The sequence below is a fragment of the Phoca vitulina genome, unplaced genomic scaffold (genome assembly GCF_004348235.1).
Source record: "Phoca vitulina isolate PV1807 unplaced genomic scaffold, GSC_HSeal_1.0 scaffold106, whole genome shotgun sequence".
Classification (NCBI taxonomy): domain Eukaryota; kingdom Metazoa; phylum Chordata; class Mammalia; order Carnivora; family Phocidae; genus Phoca; species Phoca vitulina.
In genome coordinates this window covers 100,955-117,221 of record NW_022589809.1, presented here as the reverse complement: position 1 = coordinate 117,221, position 16,267 = coordinate 100,955, and the positions used below count along the sequence as shown (strand labels likewise).

General features: G+C 37.5%; 1 protein-coding gene across 1 annotated transcript; it reads right to left on the bottom strand.

Moving 5' to 3' along the window:
• Window positions 1-2,015: 2,015 nt before the first annotated feature.
• Window positions 2,016-2,960, bottom strand: LOC116627899 (olfactory receptor 1C1). The gene has a single exon (XM_032397871.1). The coding sequence runs from the start codon at window positions 2,958-2,960 to the stop codon at window positions 2,016-2,018; it is 945 nt and encodes a 314-aa protein (XP_032253762.1).
• Between the last annotated feature and the right edge of the window lie 13,307 nt (window positions 2,961-16,267).

The window sequence follows — 16,267 nt, the reverse complement described above, 5'->3', positions numbered from 1 at the left end:
TTAAAAAAAAAAAAAAAGAAGAAGAAACTGTATCTCAAAATTTTAAAGAGACAACAACTTATATATATATGCCAAAAATAAGGGTAACTACTATGAAGGGATAGAATATGACTCTAAAAATGAAAAATAAAAAGGTTTTTTAAAAATGGGATTGAGGGGCGCCTGGGTGGCTCAGTCGTTAAGTGTCTGCCTTCAGCTCAGGTCATGATCCCAGAGTCCTGGGATCAAGCCCCACATTGGGCTCCCTGCTCAGCGGGAAGCCTGCTTCTCCTTCTCCCACTCCCCCTGCTTGTGTTCCCTATCTTGCTGTGTGTCTCTCTGTCAAATAAATAAATAAACTCTTTAAAAAAAAAAGGGATTGATAAAATGTTGGTTGAAAAAGGGAAAAAGAAAAATTAAAAAAAAAACAAAGACAGTTAAAAGAAATTAACTTTGAAAGACTAAAGAATCATGGTAAAAAACCATGGGTTCTATGTGCATTTTTCCCCTAGCGCTGGAGTTCTGCCGTTCTCATTGATCAGTAAACTTGGTCTCAGCTGGCTGTTCTTGCTGATCTTCTGGGGGAGGGGCCTGTTGCTGTGGTTTCCAAATGTCTTTGCCAGAGGGGGGATTGCCCCGCCGTTGCCTGGTCTGGGCTAAATTATCTGTTCGGGTTTGCTCTCAGGAGCTTTTGTTCCAAGCTTTCCATACAGCTTTGGAGGAGGAGAGTGAAAATGGCGGCCTCCCAATCTCCACCCTGGAGGAGCCGAGAACTCGGGGCCCCGCTCCTCAGTGCGCCCCCAGAGAAAAGCAGTCAATCACTCCCATCTCCCCGCTCTCCAGCCACACTCCATGCTCACCCGGCCTGTGACTGAGCATTTCTATCTCTGATAGACTGGACCCCGTGTGGAGTCTCCAAACCCAGCAGATCCCTGCGGTGTGCTCCCACGCCGCACCTCCCAGGGGAGGAAGGGGAGTCTCCCCAGATCTGCCGCTTGTTGGGTCCCTGCTGGAGGAGCAGTGGCCTGACTGTGCTGCAGATCACGGTTTATGGCAACCCTGAGCTGAGAGCCCACTCCTCTGCTCCGTCTCTGCAGCCGGCTTCCCCGCTCCGATACCTGGGAGCTCTGCTGCACTCAGGCACCCCCGGTCTTTCTGTGACCCCGAGGGTCCTGAGGCCACACCGTCCCGTGAGGGCTCCACCTCCCGCTTAGCCACTGGAGCGACGTCCCTTAGCGGAGCCGACTTCTAAAAGTTCCGATTTTGTGCTCCATGGCTCTATCACTTGCCAGAAGCGTCCGATGGAGGCCCCCTCCCCTGCCGTCTATCCTCCAGAATATCGCCTTGGATTAACTTCTCGGCACGTCCTACCTTCCAGAAAGTGGTCGCTTTTCTGTTCACAGAGTTGTTGCTATTCTTTTCTTCAATTTCTTGTTGAGTTTGTAGGTGTTCAGAATGGTTTGATCCCTATCCAGCTGAATTCCTGAGACCAGATGAAATCCAGGTCTCCTACTCCTCCACCATCTTGCTTCACCCCTCTGAGAATGTGCATTCTTTACTTTGCATTAAAAACTAGGAATGTAAGAGCCTAGCCATTCCACTAGGCATCCCACTGTGAAGCTAGCATTTGTGTCCATGCCTATTTAATTTAAATCTGAGCTCAGAAAGATTAAGTCCAGAGCCATTTATCTTAATCTATAATATTTGTGAAATTTAGTACAGAGATTGACAGTTTTCACCAGGTTATATTTCTACTGGTGTCAGAGATTCTTTACTTATAAACTGTTGCAATATGTACACTATACAACTTCCCTAAGATTCACTTTCCTTATCTGAAAAATGGGTTTATGATTTTATCTAAATATTTACTCTGATGATTAAATGTGGTAATTCATATAAAGTGTTTATCACCATTTCCAGCATAAAAGAAACATTTATTAACAGTTAGTTGCTTTTATTACTGTTATTATGATCACCTGGGAATGTACTTTTTATTACCATATCCCTAATGTTTAATTCAGCCATTTGGGCATGCCTCACTGCTGCTGAAAGCGTACACCTTTACAAAGCATTTTCTGAAGTGCTCTTTTCATATCGCTGTTCCTTAGACTGTAGATGAAAGGATTCAGCATTGGAGTCACCAGTGTATACATAAGGGCTAAAATGGTGTCACTTGTAGGGAGAAAAGAGGAGGAGGGACTGAAATAGACAGCACTTGCTGTGCCATAGAACAACACCACCACTGACAGGTGGCAGCCACAGGTGGAGAAAGCTCTCTGTTTCCCCTGAATAGATGTGATCTTCAGGATTGTGCAGAAGATCAGTCCATAAGATATGAGGATGCAGATAAGGGAAGTGAGAGCAAGTAGACCTCCTACTATAAAAATAACCATCATAATGAGGGATATATCAGAGCAAGAGAGCTGCAGGAGTGGGTTGAGATCACAAAAGAAATGGTGGATGTTATTGGAAGCACAGAAGGACAGATGTGCCATTAAAACAGTGTGTAAGAGGGCATGGAGATAGGTGACAAGCCAGAGCCCAGCCACTAGCCAGACACAAAGGCAGGGATTCATAATGGCAATATAATGTAAAGGGTGGCAAATTGCCACATACCTATCATATGCCATCACACACAGAAGAAGGCTGTCCATATTCACAAAAGCAATGAAGAAGAAAAGTTGGCTGAGGCACCCTACAAAATAAATAGTCTGTGTATCAGTTAAGATGTTCACTATCATTTGGGGGACAGTAGTGGAGGAAAAACAGATGTCAACAAAGGCCAAGTTACTAAGGAAGAAATACATGGGTAAATGGAGGTGAGAGTTAAGGCCAACAACCAAGATGATGAGCATGTTGCCTGATACAATCATTAAATACATACAGAGAAATAGCACAGATAAGAAATATTGCTGCTCTGCTGATCCAGAAAGTCCCAGAAGGATGGATTCCTTGATGACTGTTAGATTTCTTGTTTCCATCTTCCCAACAAATCTAGAGAAGGAAAATATTAAATTGTGGAGACCAGGAAAGTTAAATATCTCACCCACAAAGGGGTGTGTGTGTGTGTGTGTGTGTGTGTGTGTGTGAAATAGAGTACCATGTAAATTACTTTTCCTTGCCAATTACATCTTGTGCTTATGATATTGTCTGTATATTCACATAGATGTGCTGGGCATAATAGTCTAAATTTTTCTTTCTTTTTTTAAAGACTTTATTTATTTATCTGACGGAGAGAGACATAACGAGAGAGGGAACACAAGCAGGGGGAGCGGGAGAGGGAGAAGCAGGCTTCCCGTAGAGCAGGGAGCCCGATGCGGGGCTCGATCCCAGGACCCTGGGATCATGACCTGAGCCGAAGGCAGACGCTTAATAACTGAGCCACTCAGGCACCCCACTCTAAACTTTTTTCAAGAAATAATAATTTCTTCTTTTCAAGAAATAATAGCTTCTTTCCCCAAACAAAAATGCAAATTCTGTGAATAATGACTTAAATTGTGCCAGTTATGTTGCTTTGTCTATATTAATCATATAATTCATATTTGACTTTACACTTACAATTCTTATTTTATCAGGCATGCTGTTTATGTACTCTAACCCAGTGGAAATATTTACTTTCAATGAGTAATTTTCCTCCCAATCTGATGTCCGTATCCATGGATACAGATCTCATTTCAGTTTGTTTTCTTTTCTTCTTGTAAGTATAAAATCTGGCAACAGACAATTCTTCCTTGGGCTGACTACCATTTCTTTGGTCTCTTTCTGGTCCTGTGATACAGCCTCTGGCTACTGTGGAAAGTCATCTGAAGCCTGGTGCTTGTGGCTGGGGGTTTCAGCCCCCTTCCTCACAGCAGCTCATGCACGCTTTCTCTAGAGGCAGTAAGAGTATTCATTCACACCGATTTTTTTCATAAAGTATCTTGCTGCTTGCAGCCCTCAGTACACTCTTCAAATTCTCACCTAAAGGTGAATCCAATGAGCACCATTTCATTTCTACACAAATACAGTTAATCAATACTAAAGAACACAGTGCTGTGCATTTGTTTCTGCCATTTTTGAATTCCAACTTCATTATGAGCCACAGTTAAACCTTGGAAATTTATCTGCTCTGAATCCTCTATAATTCGCTTAATTTTCTTGCATCACTTTTACCCAATCTGAGGCATGTCATGATAAAATCTGTACTAAGAAGAAATGTTATAAATTCCCATATATGCATTCCTTTGAATAAGGCATATCCTTTCAGAGATGGCTTTCCTTCACTGCAAGCAGGGTCAGCTATGCCATTTTCCTCAATTGCATAATTATCCCTTTTATACCAAGCATAGCAACTTGTTGTTGTTGTTTTTGTTTTTGCCTGTTTTATTGTGGCCAGAGATATCTTGAGGGCAGAATTTTGATTTATTATGTTGAATCCTTAGTAGGATAGTATATCCTATAGTATATATATATATATATATACACACACACACACTACATGACTCTGTGTAGTATATATACTTAATATATAACATATGCACATAAAAATTGTGTATAATTTGTGTGAAATGGTGCCTATGAGAACAAAAATAAATGAAAAATTCTGGGGAAAAAACCACACACATATGATTGTGCTTACTCCATTTTAAGCCAAGGAAGTATGGGGTTTTTTGGGAAGACACTTTTATATTCTTCTATAGAACATAATGTTAATTCCAGAATTTTTTTCTTAACCAGGATTTATTAAAAATTTACTCTGACATTGAAATATTTAACAGATTAATTTAAAAATGTTTTACGTGTTAAAATTTAGGGAATCAACACATTAGATATGTCTGCAAAAATTTTTAAAAACTATCAACACATACCTTCTTCTTTGAGACCTTTTACCAATCAAAATTTTCCTCCCCACTATATATCCATTGGGCCTGTGCACTCATTCAGATTCCTCATTGAGGGTGAAAAAGGAGGGAATAATGAGATATAGATAAGCATGTATCTCTCTACAGAGAATTATAGTGTATTACTGTGGGAGTACTTACTTCTTAAAATATATTTACTTGTATAATACAAAGAGACAAGCCTTGAACCAAAACACCATTTTCTCCCTTGAGGTCAGCACACTGGAGGCTATACAAAATTCCAGATTCATCTTCTAATGAATTCTATCTTTTTTGTGAATTGTTTTCTTTAAAATTTTTTTAATATTTTTTCTTTATTATTTTCTCTTTAATATTAGTCAGTTTTAATTTTAAGTTCATAAATATTGATAATGTAAACCATATAAACAGAAAGTCTTTGTGGGGTCTTCATTATTTTAAGTTATATTTTAATTCCAGGTAATTAACATACAGTGTCATATTAGTTTTAGGTGTACAATATAGTAATTCCACAGTTCCATAACCACCTTGTGTTCATCATGACAAGTGCACTCCTTAATCCCCATGACCTGTTTAACCCAACTCCAACATCAACTTGAATGACATACATTTAAATAACCTATATATATATAGTGTACATGTACATAATTTTTTCAAACACAGGAGAAAAACTCTATATTATCAATTGTAAGATACAATATAATGTAGACTCATTTACATCAACATTTAGTGACAATTTATGCCTCAGGTTTCACATAATGTGACCAATTTCACAGTTTCTGTGAAATTATTTTAAACATCAGTTCTTTTAGCACCTCTCTTGTAGGAGGTCCTCGGACTTCTAGAAAACACTTCAATGTTAGAAAGCTGGAAAAAAAAAACAGAAATCAACTCTTATTAATTATTAATTCATTAATGTGTGTGGTGCACTATGAAGTGGCTTTACACACATTATTTCATGTAACATTTACAATAACTTTGAGACCTTAAATGTTAGAAAGAAAGGGAATGTGGTGTAAGTGCCCGACATTAAGCTTTCCGTTGCCAAAGCAACTATTTAGAAGACATCCATCTTGAATAAATATATTGCCAGCTTCCTGACACAGCCACTAGCTAAACAACTATAAAAGGAACAAGACTACTCCTTGAAGTCCCCCATTTAGAAAGCCCTGGGTACCCTAGACAACTGGTCACTTGAGTGACCCCACATTTCACTTATCCTAATTTCCACTCATGTTTTAAATTTTCTAGTAAATAGTAAACCCAGAGAATCCTAGGCATCTTACCCTTAACTCCAAAAAATCAAAGCCTCTCCCCATACACTCCTTGTGTTGTGTGTGTGTGTGTGTGTGTGTGTGTGCGTGTGTGTGCATTAGGGGCAGTGGATATTGGAATTGAGAATGTGTTCTGGGTCTGGTAGTAAGGAATTAAAATTATAAACTGGGAAGGGACATGGACACGACTGGGGAACACCAAATCTAAGTGGTGAGATATTGGTCTGTAATTCTCCTTTTTGTTGGGGTCTTTGCCTGATTTTGGGTTCAGGGTAATGCTGGCCTCATAGAAGGAGTTTGGAAGTTTTCCTTCCTTTTCTATTTTTTGGAATAGCTTCAGTAGAATAGGTATTATTTCTTCTTTAAATGTTTGGTAGAATTCCCTTGGGAAGCGATCTGGCCCTGGATCTTGTTTTTTGGAAGATTTTTGGTTACTGCTTCAATTTGGTTACTGGTTACTGGTCTATTCAGATTGTCTATTTCTTCCTGTTTCAGTCTTGGTAGTTTATAATTTTCCAGGAAGGCATCCATTTCTTCCAGGTTGCTTAATTTGTTGGCATATAGTTGCTGGTAATAATTTCTTTTTTTTTTTAAGATTTTATTTATTTGACAGAGAGAGAGCAGAAGCAGGGGGAGCAGCAGGCAGAGGGAGAGGGAAAAGCAGGCTGCAGGGAGCCTAATGCGGAGCTTGATCCCAGGACACTGGGAGCATGACCTGAGCTGAAGGCAGACGCTTAACTGACTGAACCACCCAGGCACCCCTAATTTCTAACAATTGTTTATATTTCCTTGGTGTTAGTCGTGATCTCTCCCCTTTCATTCATGATTTTATTAATTTGGGTCCTTTCTCTTTTCTTTTGGAAAAGTCTGGCCAGTGGTTTATTGATCTTATTAATTCTTTCAAAGAACCAGCTTCTAGGTTCTTTGATCTGTTCTACTGTTTTTCTGGTTTCTATTTTGGGGTCTCTGCTCTAATCTTTATTATTTTCCTCTCCTGCTTGGTTTAGGTTTTGTTTGATGTTCCTTCTCCAGGTGCTTTAGGTGTAAATTTAGCTTGTACATTTGGGATTTTTCTACTTTTTTGAGAAAGGCTTGGATGGCTATGTATTTCCCCCTTAGGATCGCCTTTGCAGTATCCCATAGGTTTTGGACTGAAGTATTTTCATTCTCATTGGTTTCCATGAATAGTTTGTTTTTCTTTAATTTCCTGGTTGACCCAATCATTCTTTAGCAGCAAAGTCTTTAACTTGCAAGTGTTTGAATTCCTTCCAAATCTTTTCTTGTGACTGAGTTCCAGTTTCAAGGCATTGTGGTCTGATAACAAGCAGGAAATAATCTCAATCTTTTGGTATTGGCTGAGACCTGATTTGTGACCCAGTATGTGGTTTATTGTGGAGAAATTTCTATGTGCATTTGAGAAGAATGAGTATTCTGTTGTTTTAGGTTGGAATATGAAGTCCATCTGGTCCAATGTGTCATTCAATTCTCTTGGTTCTTTGCTGATCTTCTGTTTAGATGATCTGTCCATTGCTGAGGTGGAGTGTTAAAATCTCCTACTATTAATGTAAGGAATTTTGATTATTTTGGTTAACAGCTGGCTTATGTAGCTGGCTGCTCCCATTTTGGGGGCATAGATATATACAGTAATTAGATTTTTTTGTTGGATAGAGCCTTTAAGAATGATATAGTGTCCCTCTGTATCTCTTAATATAGTCTTTGGTTTAAATTCTAATTTGTCTCATATAAGAATTACTACCCCAACTTTCTTTTGAGGTCCGTTGGCTGGAAAATTGTTCTCCATCCCCTCACTTTCAGTTTGGAGGTGTCTTAAGTTCAAAATGAGTCTCTTGTAGATAGCATATGGATGGGTTCTGAATTTGTATCCAACCTGCAACCCTGTGCCTCTTCATGGGAGCATTTAGGCCATTCACTTTGAGGGTTATTACTGAAAGATATGTGTTTATTGCCATCCTTTTGTCTGTACAGTCTCTGTTTCTATGGATTGTCTTTCTAAATTTCTGGTCCATATTAATCTTGGGGTCTTGTTTCTTTTATAGAATCCCCCTTGGTATTTCTTGCAGGGTCTTCTAGGTGGTCACATATTCTTTCAGTTTCTGCCAGTCCTGGAAGCTCTTTATCTTTCCATCCATTCTGAATGATAACATTGCTGGATAAAATATTCTTGGCTGCATGTTCTTCTCATTTATTACCCTTTATCTGTCTTGCCAGCCCTTTCTGGCTTGCCGGGTCTCTGTGGACAGGTCTGATGTTATTCTGATGTTCCTCCCTCCATATATAAGAAATTTCTTCCCCCAACTGCCCTTAGGATGGCTTCCTTGGTTCTAAGATTTGCGAGTTTTACTATTACATGCTGGGGCATTGTTCTGTTCTAATTTATCTGACATAAGAATTGTTACCCCAGCTTTCTTTTGAGGTCCTTTGGCTGAAAAATGGTTCTCCTTCTTTTCACTTTCAGTCTGGATGTGTCTTAAGTTCAAAATGAGTCTCTTGCAGACAACATATGGATGGGTCATATGTTGTATCCAGTCTACAACCCTGTGCAATTTCATGGGAGCATGTAGGCTGTTCATGTTGAGAGTAACTACTGAAAGATACATATTTATTGCCATCCTATATTTTATACACTCCCTGTTTCTATGGATTGTCTCTGTAAATTTCTAATCTAAGTGACTCTTGGGGTCTTTTTTCTGTTATAGAATCCCCCTTAGTATTTCTTGCCAGGCTCGCTTGGTGGTCACATATTCTTTCAGTTTCTGCCAGTCCTGGAAGCTCTTTATCTCTCCATTCTTCTGAATGATGGCCTTGCTGGATAAAGTATTTTTGGCTGCATGTTCTTCTCATTTAGTACCCTGAATATGTCTTGCCAGCCCTTTCTGGCTTGCCAGGTCTCGGTGGATAGGTCTGATGTTATTCTGATGTTCCTCCCTCCATATGTAAGAAATCTCTTCCCCACAGCTGCTCTCAGGATAGTTCCCTTGGTTCTAAGATTTGCAAGTTTTACTATTATATGCTGGGGCATTGGTCTATTCTCATTGATTTGCGTGGGATCCTCTCTGCCCTAGGACACTAATGCTCGTCTCCTTCCCCAGATTAGGGAAGTTCTCAGCTACGATTTGCTCAAATATACATTCTAGTCCTCTTCCTCTCTCCACCCACTCAGGGATCCCAATAATTCTGATATCAGAAAGTTTCATGGCATCATTGATTTCTCTAAGTCTGTTCTCACGGATGTTAAGCTGTTTGTCCCTGACTTCCTCCTGTTCCTTCCTTTCTATTAGTTTATCTTCTAGATCACTAATTTTGTCCTTCTACCTTATTTGCCCTAGCTGTTAGAGTACCCAGTTTAGACTGCATCCCATTCATAGCATTTTTAAGATTGGCAAGATTAACTCTCCTTTCTGTCCTTAAAAATTCGATATTGTCATTAATGGTTTTCTCAAGCCAAGCTTTTGACTCCATAATTGTTACCCTGAAGTCTATCTCTGACATCTTCTAATATCCATATCAATTATGTCTGCAGGAGAGGCCATTGTCTCTGGTTCTTTGTTGTTGTTGTTGTTGTTGGGAGTTCCTCCTCCTAGTCATTCTGTTGAGGGTTGGTTGAGGGAATGTACAGAGTCCAAAATATCAACCATGACCCAGGCCTATTTCTGTAATTTTATTTTTGGGACCCCAGGGGAGAGATAGTTGCATATCTTATATGCATCTGTAAGTGGCAGAGATTCTTATACAACATCAAAAAATGCCTTGGGAGTTTTCAATGTCACACATGTAATCAATGTCTGGTGAGAGACACTTTACAATTTCTTATTCTGTGCTGAGTAGGATTAATGGTATGCTGATCTGATTGATATTCTTTAAATTTCAAACATTGCCTAAAAATTTATGTTAAACCCATCGCATCTTGGATTTATGCACTATTTTCTGTTTAGGAAAAACAGATTATATTAACAGAGATAATCTCCATCCTGGCATCAAAATCCACCTGATCCATCAGTGACATGCAAGAATCCATATGAATTTTTAGTTATTAAAATAATTTTCAACTCTGCCTCATGGTAAGAAAAAAAAAAAGAAAGAAAAGAAAAGAAGAAAAAGAAACAAAAATAAAATAAAATGTGGCTTCTTCTGCCCTCCAGACAGTACAGAAGCATTCACAAATTTGAAGTTGTTAACTACTTCTATCTCTATTTATATATACCATAAATAAATACTTGGTACACACTGGGTGAATTGAAACACCCACCTGCATGGAATCCTGAAACACTTGAATGCTTCTCATAGAGTTCTTATGTTATATTCAATAACATCATGCTAACTGTTGGTGCTCCATATGGTGTACCATGACCCTGAAGTTTGGATTATCAGAGAGGCTAATGGGAACTCAGTGGCTATACTCATATTTTCAGGTTTGGAGGTAATATTTTTTATGTTTTCTGATCTTTACTAATATAGTCATTCATGTTCTAAGAACTAGAGATGTAGTAGTAAATAAGATTGATAGACGTTCCTACTCCCATATTACTTCTATATCCCTATGGGAGAGAAAGGAAATGTGTATCATATTGGATGGTGGTAAGTACTCTGGAGAAAGACAACACAAGGAAGGAGACAGAGTTAGGGTGCTGGGGAGGATTATATTAAGGGCAGATCATTCTTCTAAACCTTATTTGAGAACAGCACTCTGCAGACACATTTAACCTTCCTGAATATCTTAGGTGAAACTCTCTGGGAGTCCAAAATACTCAATGTAAATGCTAACCCTGAATCTCTACATGATTTTTTAGTTATTTATATGTTTATATTTTGAATATAAGTAATAGTATTATGCAGGGATCATTCCTGTCTTATCCTCATAGTCTAGCATAATGACTGCCACATTGTCTATACTCAATAAAATGTTTCCTGAGAGGAAAAAAAATGAATATATCTATTAGTCATTGCTAAGAGCAGACACCAAATACTTCTAAAGTCATTTCATGAAGGGGGGCTAAATTCTATTAGCAAGGTCTCCCAAAGAAGTTTAATTTCTAGAAAGACAATATCATATCTCCAGTTTAGGATGTTTTAATGAATTAATTCACAGGAAATTTTTGATAATTAAGAAATTATGGAAGACAGGGTGCCCAGGTGGCTCAGTTCATAGAGGCTGCAACTCTTGATCTTGGGGTTGTGAGTTCAAGCCCCATGTTGGGTGTACAGATTACTTAAAACTAAAATAAGAGAAATTATGGAAGGCATGAACTAAGCCAGTAATAATAAGGGTGAAGTAAATTGAAATAATTCTGGAAATAGTTAAAAAGTTAATTAAGAATAATTGGACATGGGGGAACATAAAATAATGACTTATAGATGATAAGTTGTCATGCATCTCAAAGATTAAGGAAATTATCCTGTACATAACCTTCAGATACAGACCTTTCTTTTAAAAAAATGTATATGGATATTCCCTTCTTTTTTTTTTCTTGTCAAAGATTTTACTTACTACCAAACACCAATTCACAGTGATTTGATACATGGACTCCAGGTACATGGTTGCTAGACTTTACTTTGGTAAAGAGATTATGATTTTTTGATAGTAATTTTAAATGATTTTATTGATCATGCAATAAGTGTCACCTAAATAGATAAGTTTTTAAATATAGATTATCTGAAAAAAAAAACACAACAGTATATTGTGGTATAATTGACATCATAAAATACTGTAGATTTTTAATGTACACAACTTGATGGATTGCATATACCTGTGAAACCATTATCACAATCAAGTTCATTGATTATCCATCATATCCGCAAATTTCCAACAACTTATTTTTTTAGTTTAAACTAAATTAGCCAATATATAGAACATAATTAGTTTCAGATGTAGAGTTCAGTAATTCATCATTTGCATATAACACCCAGTGCTCATCACATCACCTGCCCTCCTTAATGCCCATCACCCAGTTACCCCATCTCCTCACCCACCTCCCCTCCAGCAACCCTCAGTTTCTTTCCAGTAGTTAAGAATCTCTCATGGTTTTTCTCCCTTTCTGATTTCTTCCCATTCCGTTTTTCCCTCCCTTCTCCTAAAATCCTCTGCATTGTTTCTTATATTCCTCATATGAGTGAAACCATATGGTAATTTTCTTTCTTTAACTGACTTATTTCACTTAGCATAATACCTTCCAGTCCCGTCCACGTCTATGTAAAGAGTAAGTATTCATTCTTTCTGATGGCTGAGTAATATTCCATTGTATAACTGAACCATATCTTCTTTATCCAATCATCTGTTGAAGGACATCTCAGCTCCTTCCTCAATTTGGCTATTGTGGACATTGCTGCTATGAACATCAGGGTGCAGGTACCCCTTAGTTTCACTACATCTGTACTTTGGGGTAAAAACCTAGTAGTGCAATTGCTGGGTCATAGGGTACTTTTTAGCTTCTTGAGGAACCTTTTAGCTTCTTGAGGAACCTCCATATTAACTTCCAGAGTGGCTGCACCAGCTCGCATTCCCACCAACAGTGTAAGAGGGTTCCCCTTTCTCCACATCCTCACCAATATTTGTTGCTTCCTGATTTGTTAATTTTAGTCATTCTGACTGGTGTGATGTGTGTACTTCTTTTTTTTTTTAGTGCAAAAGCCTTAAAACACAAATGACACAGATTTACTGTTATTTTGTCATTTTTTATAGTTAAGTAAATGAAAGATTATATCAAAATTCTGATTAATACACAATTAACAGAATTAAATACATAACAAAGTTTTTCTTTAAAATTCCTCTGTAAACTTGAATTATCAAATAGACATAATAGCAAGCAGGGGATCCTCAAGGCAGTGTTCTTGGACATCTTACATTAAGGTGTATACCCCAAGAATTGCATAATATTTAAAGTCAATTAATGACAAATATATAGAATAAGAAATGTGTATAGCAATGTTTATAGGAGCAATGTCCACAATAGCCAAACTATGGAAAGAGCCCAGATGTCCAATGACAGATGAATGGATAAAGATGTGATACACACACACACACACACACACACACACACACACACACACACACACACAAATGGAATATTATTCAGCCATCAAAAAATGAAATCTTGCCATTTGCAATGATTTGGATGGAACTAAGAGGGTATTATGTTAAGTGAAATAAGTTAATCACAGAAAGAAGTGTCATATCATTTCACTCATAAGTGGAATTTAAGAGACAAGACAGAAGATCATATGGGAAGGAAGGGAAGAATAAAATAAGACAAAATCAGAGAAGGAGACAAACCAAAGGGACTCTTAACCATAGGAAACAAACCGAGGGTTGATGGAAGGGAGGAGGCTGGGGAATGGGGTAACCGGGTGATGGGCATCTGATGGATTGAGGACTTGGTATTATATGCAACTGATGAATCACTAAACTCTACCTCTGAAACTAATAATACACTATATGTTAATTAATTGAATTTCAATAAAAGAAAAAAATTCTGAAAGAATTCCCTAATCTATAAATTTAAAAGGGAGTCTATCCAATCAAATCATCTTTCTAATAAACTAAATTCTTGATGTTTTATCATCATGTTCTTGACAACATTGTGATTAAGATAATAGAATTATCTAATTCACATATTTGAAGTGCAATGAGTCAAGTTCTGCCTCTCACCTTAGAATCACTCCAACACCTTTTAGCCCGCTCTTTTTTTCTTTCTTTTTTTTTTTTTTCTGGAATATTTTTCCTACAGTGCATTGAGATGTTTTTCTTATTTTCTTTGTTTCACAGCTACATTCACTTTTTGATCTCTCAATTTCTCAAAGGATTCCTACTTGCATTAGATGTCTGCTCTTTTGGGTGATATTAGCCAGAGGCATCATAATTAATCTAGGAAGGGATACCCAGGAGACAGAACTCTAAGAACTCCAAATGATTCTCAGTTATCTTGTTAGCTTAATGAGCCCCATGATTATTCTTCACATATATCATTTTCAAAAAGTTGTATTAGACTAAAAGGTCCTACCTCATTATTTCAATTACTGACATCTCTTTAAAGTTGTTTTCTTTTCTTTTTATCAAATTAGTGTGTGGTGTTTTAATTATGCCCAAGTGTGTGGGGGGATAAATGCTCTGAACTCAACTTGCCTCTGTGATTCCAGGACTGGAATAACACAGCCATGATAGAATATTCCTAAGTGTCCCATAAGAAGAAAACAGGTATTGGTGACTCAATTGGATTTATTAAAAATGAATGAAATACATTTACTTGTTTCAACTAAATTTCCATTGGGGCACATGCTACCCACAGATACTGAATGAAGCCAACTTAAAAATTCAAGTTCTTCATGCAGAAACTGATATTATCAGTCACTGCAAGGCACATCTAAAGACAGGCTCTTTTTGAATGAGTGCAGTATTTCCACACTAGAGGGAAACCTCACCACACAAATTCAGCTAAAGTAGCTCTGTTAAGTCCTTTCTATGTGTGGTAGAGGTTAGCTCTAATAAAAATGAAAAAAAAAGTAACCTTCAATGATAGTTGTGTAGTTTTTGCAGTCACCAAAATTGATTAACACAATCATTTTCATGAACCTTAGCTTCAAGTTTAAATTTTTATTTAATTGTTAAAACGTTCATTGTACTAAATAAATCAGTAAATCTGAATTCAAAATTATCTTCCTTTTGTTGGTAACTAGTATGTATGCCTTTTGAGGAAATCCAAGAACTTGAACCAAATTAAATCCCAATTATTGCATAACATTAAAATGTAACATTAACAGGGATATTTTTTTTTCCTTTAGTGAAACTTCAAGTTTGTGGTTTTTGAACTATGCTTCTGGAAAATACACAATTTAAATAGACACCCTCACAAAGTATTTTCTGGAAGACTAAGTCTCAAAGGAGAACAAAAATGCAATTACATTATTTAGTTTGTCTACTTTATTCTTCCTTTTGACATGTTTGATGTGCAAGTCCCCCTTGCAGTTTATTTTTCCACCTCTAATCAATAAAATAATTCATCACTGCTACTTTTATATGCAATATCTAATTATCTTTCATCTTTTTACTTCATTTGTGCATTCATCAAAAGCATTTTTAATCTTCACCTTTCACTTCAATCTTGCTCACTTATTTGAGGAGTTGGAATTTACTGGGGATAACATTTATATTCAACTAGTATGCACTAGTGTGAGTAACCCAGTTTTTAAAACAGAAAAATTCTCATACTAGTTTGTAAATAGTTGATAGCACATTAAATGATACCTAAAATTCCTGCCTTTTGACTATGACCTAATTGCTTTGAGTCTCTGCCACCGTGTTCCATGCTCCTTCAATGTCTATTCTGATTGTCAGGGTCTGTGCCACTCATTCTTCCAGAAGTCCTGCCTCTCAGCAACACCACTGGCTCTCCAGACAAAATGATGATATTTAGTGGATGAACATTACAGTGCGAACTACTTTTCCTTCTCCCCTGTGTGCTTGCCAGTCCATCAAGCCATCAGCCAGCGATCACAGGTCCTGAATGCTAGGCACTGTCCTTGGAGGTCCCCTGTCTGGAGATGTACTCAGGCCTGGAACCAAAGTGAGTTTATGGCTGTCTCACAGCTGAGTTAACACGGCAGCTGACAAATATCTCATGCTTAATAGTGGCGAAGAAGTGGTCACAGGGGTCACCTATAATTCCCTAGATTAAACCTTATGCACTTACTTATGGTAACTGCAGACTTCAAAGAACTTGGATTTTGAATTATCATCTAGCATGTTTTTTTATAGGGCATGTCTATGGTAGTGGACTCCCTCTGTCTTTGTTTACCTGGGAATGTCTAAATTTCTCCCTTATTTTGAAAGACAATTTTGTCATATATAGTAGAATTCACACTTGACAATTTTTCTCTCTCAGTGCCTTGGATACAGTGTCATATTATCTTTTGGGCTGTTAATTTCTGCTGGGAAATTGACTGATGATCTTTTTTCAGATTCCCTTGTACATGATGAGTTTGTTTTCTTTAGTTGCTTTTGAAATTTTCTCCTTGACTTGCAGTAGTATGGTTATAAGTGTCTTTGTGTATATTTGCTTGGGTTTGTATTACTCGGAGTTCACTGAGTTTCTTCATTTGTATACCAAGTCCTTGTTCAAATATGGGAAAGTTTTGGCTGCTATT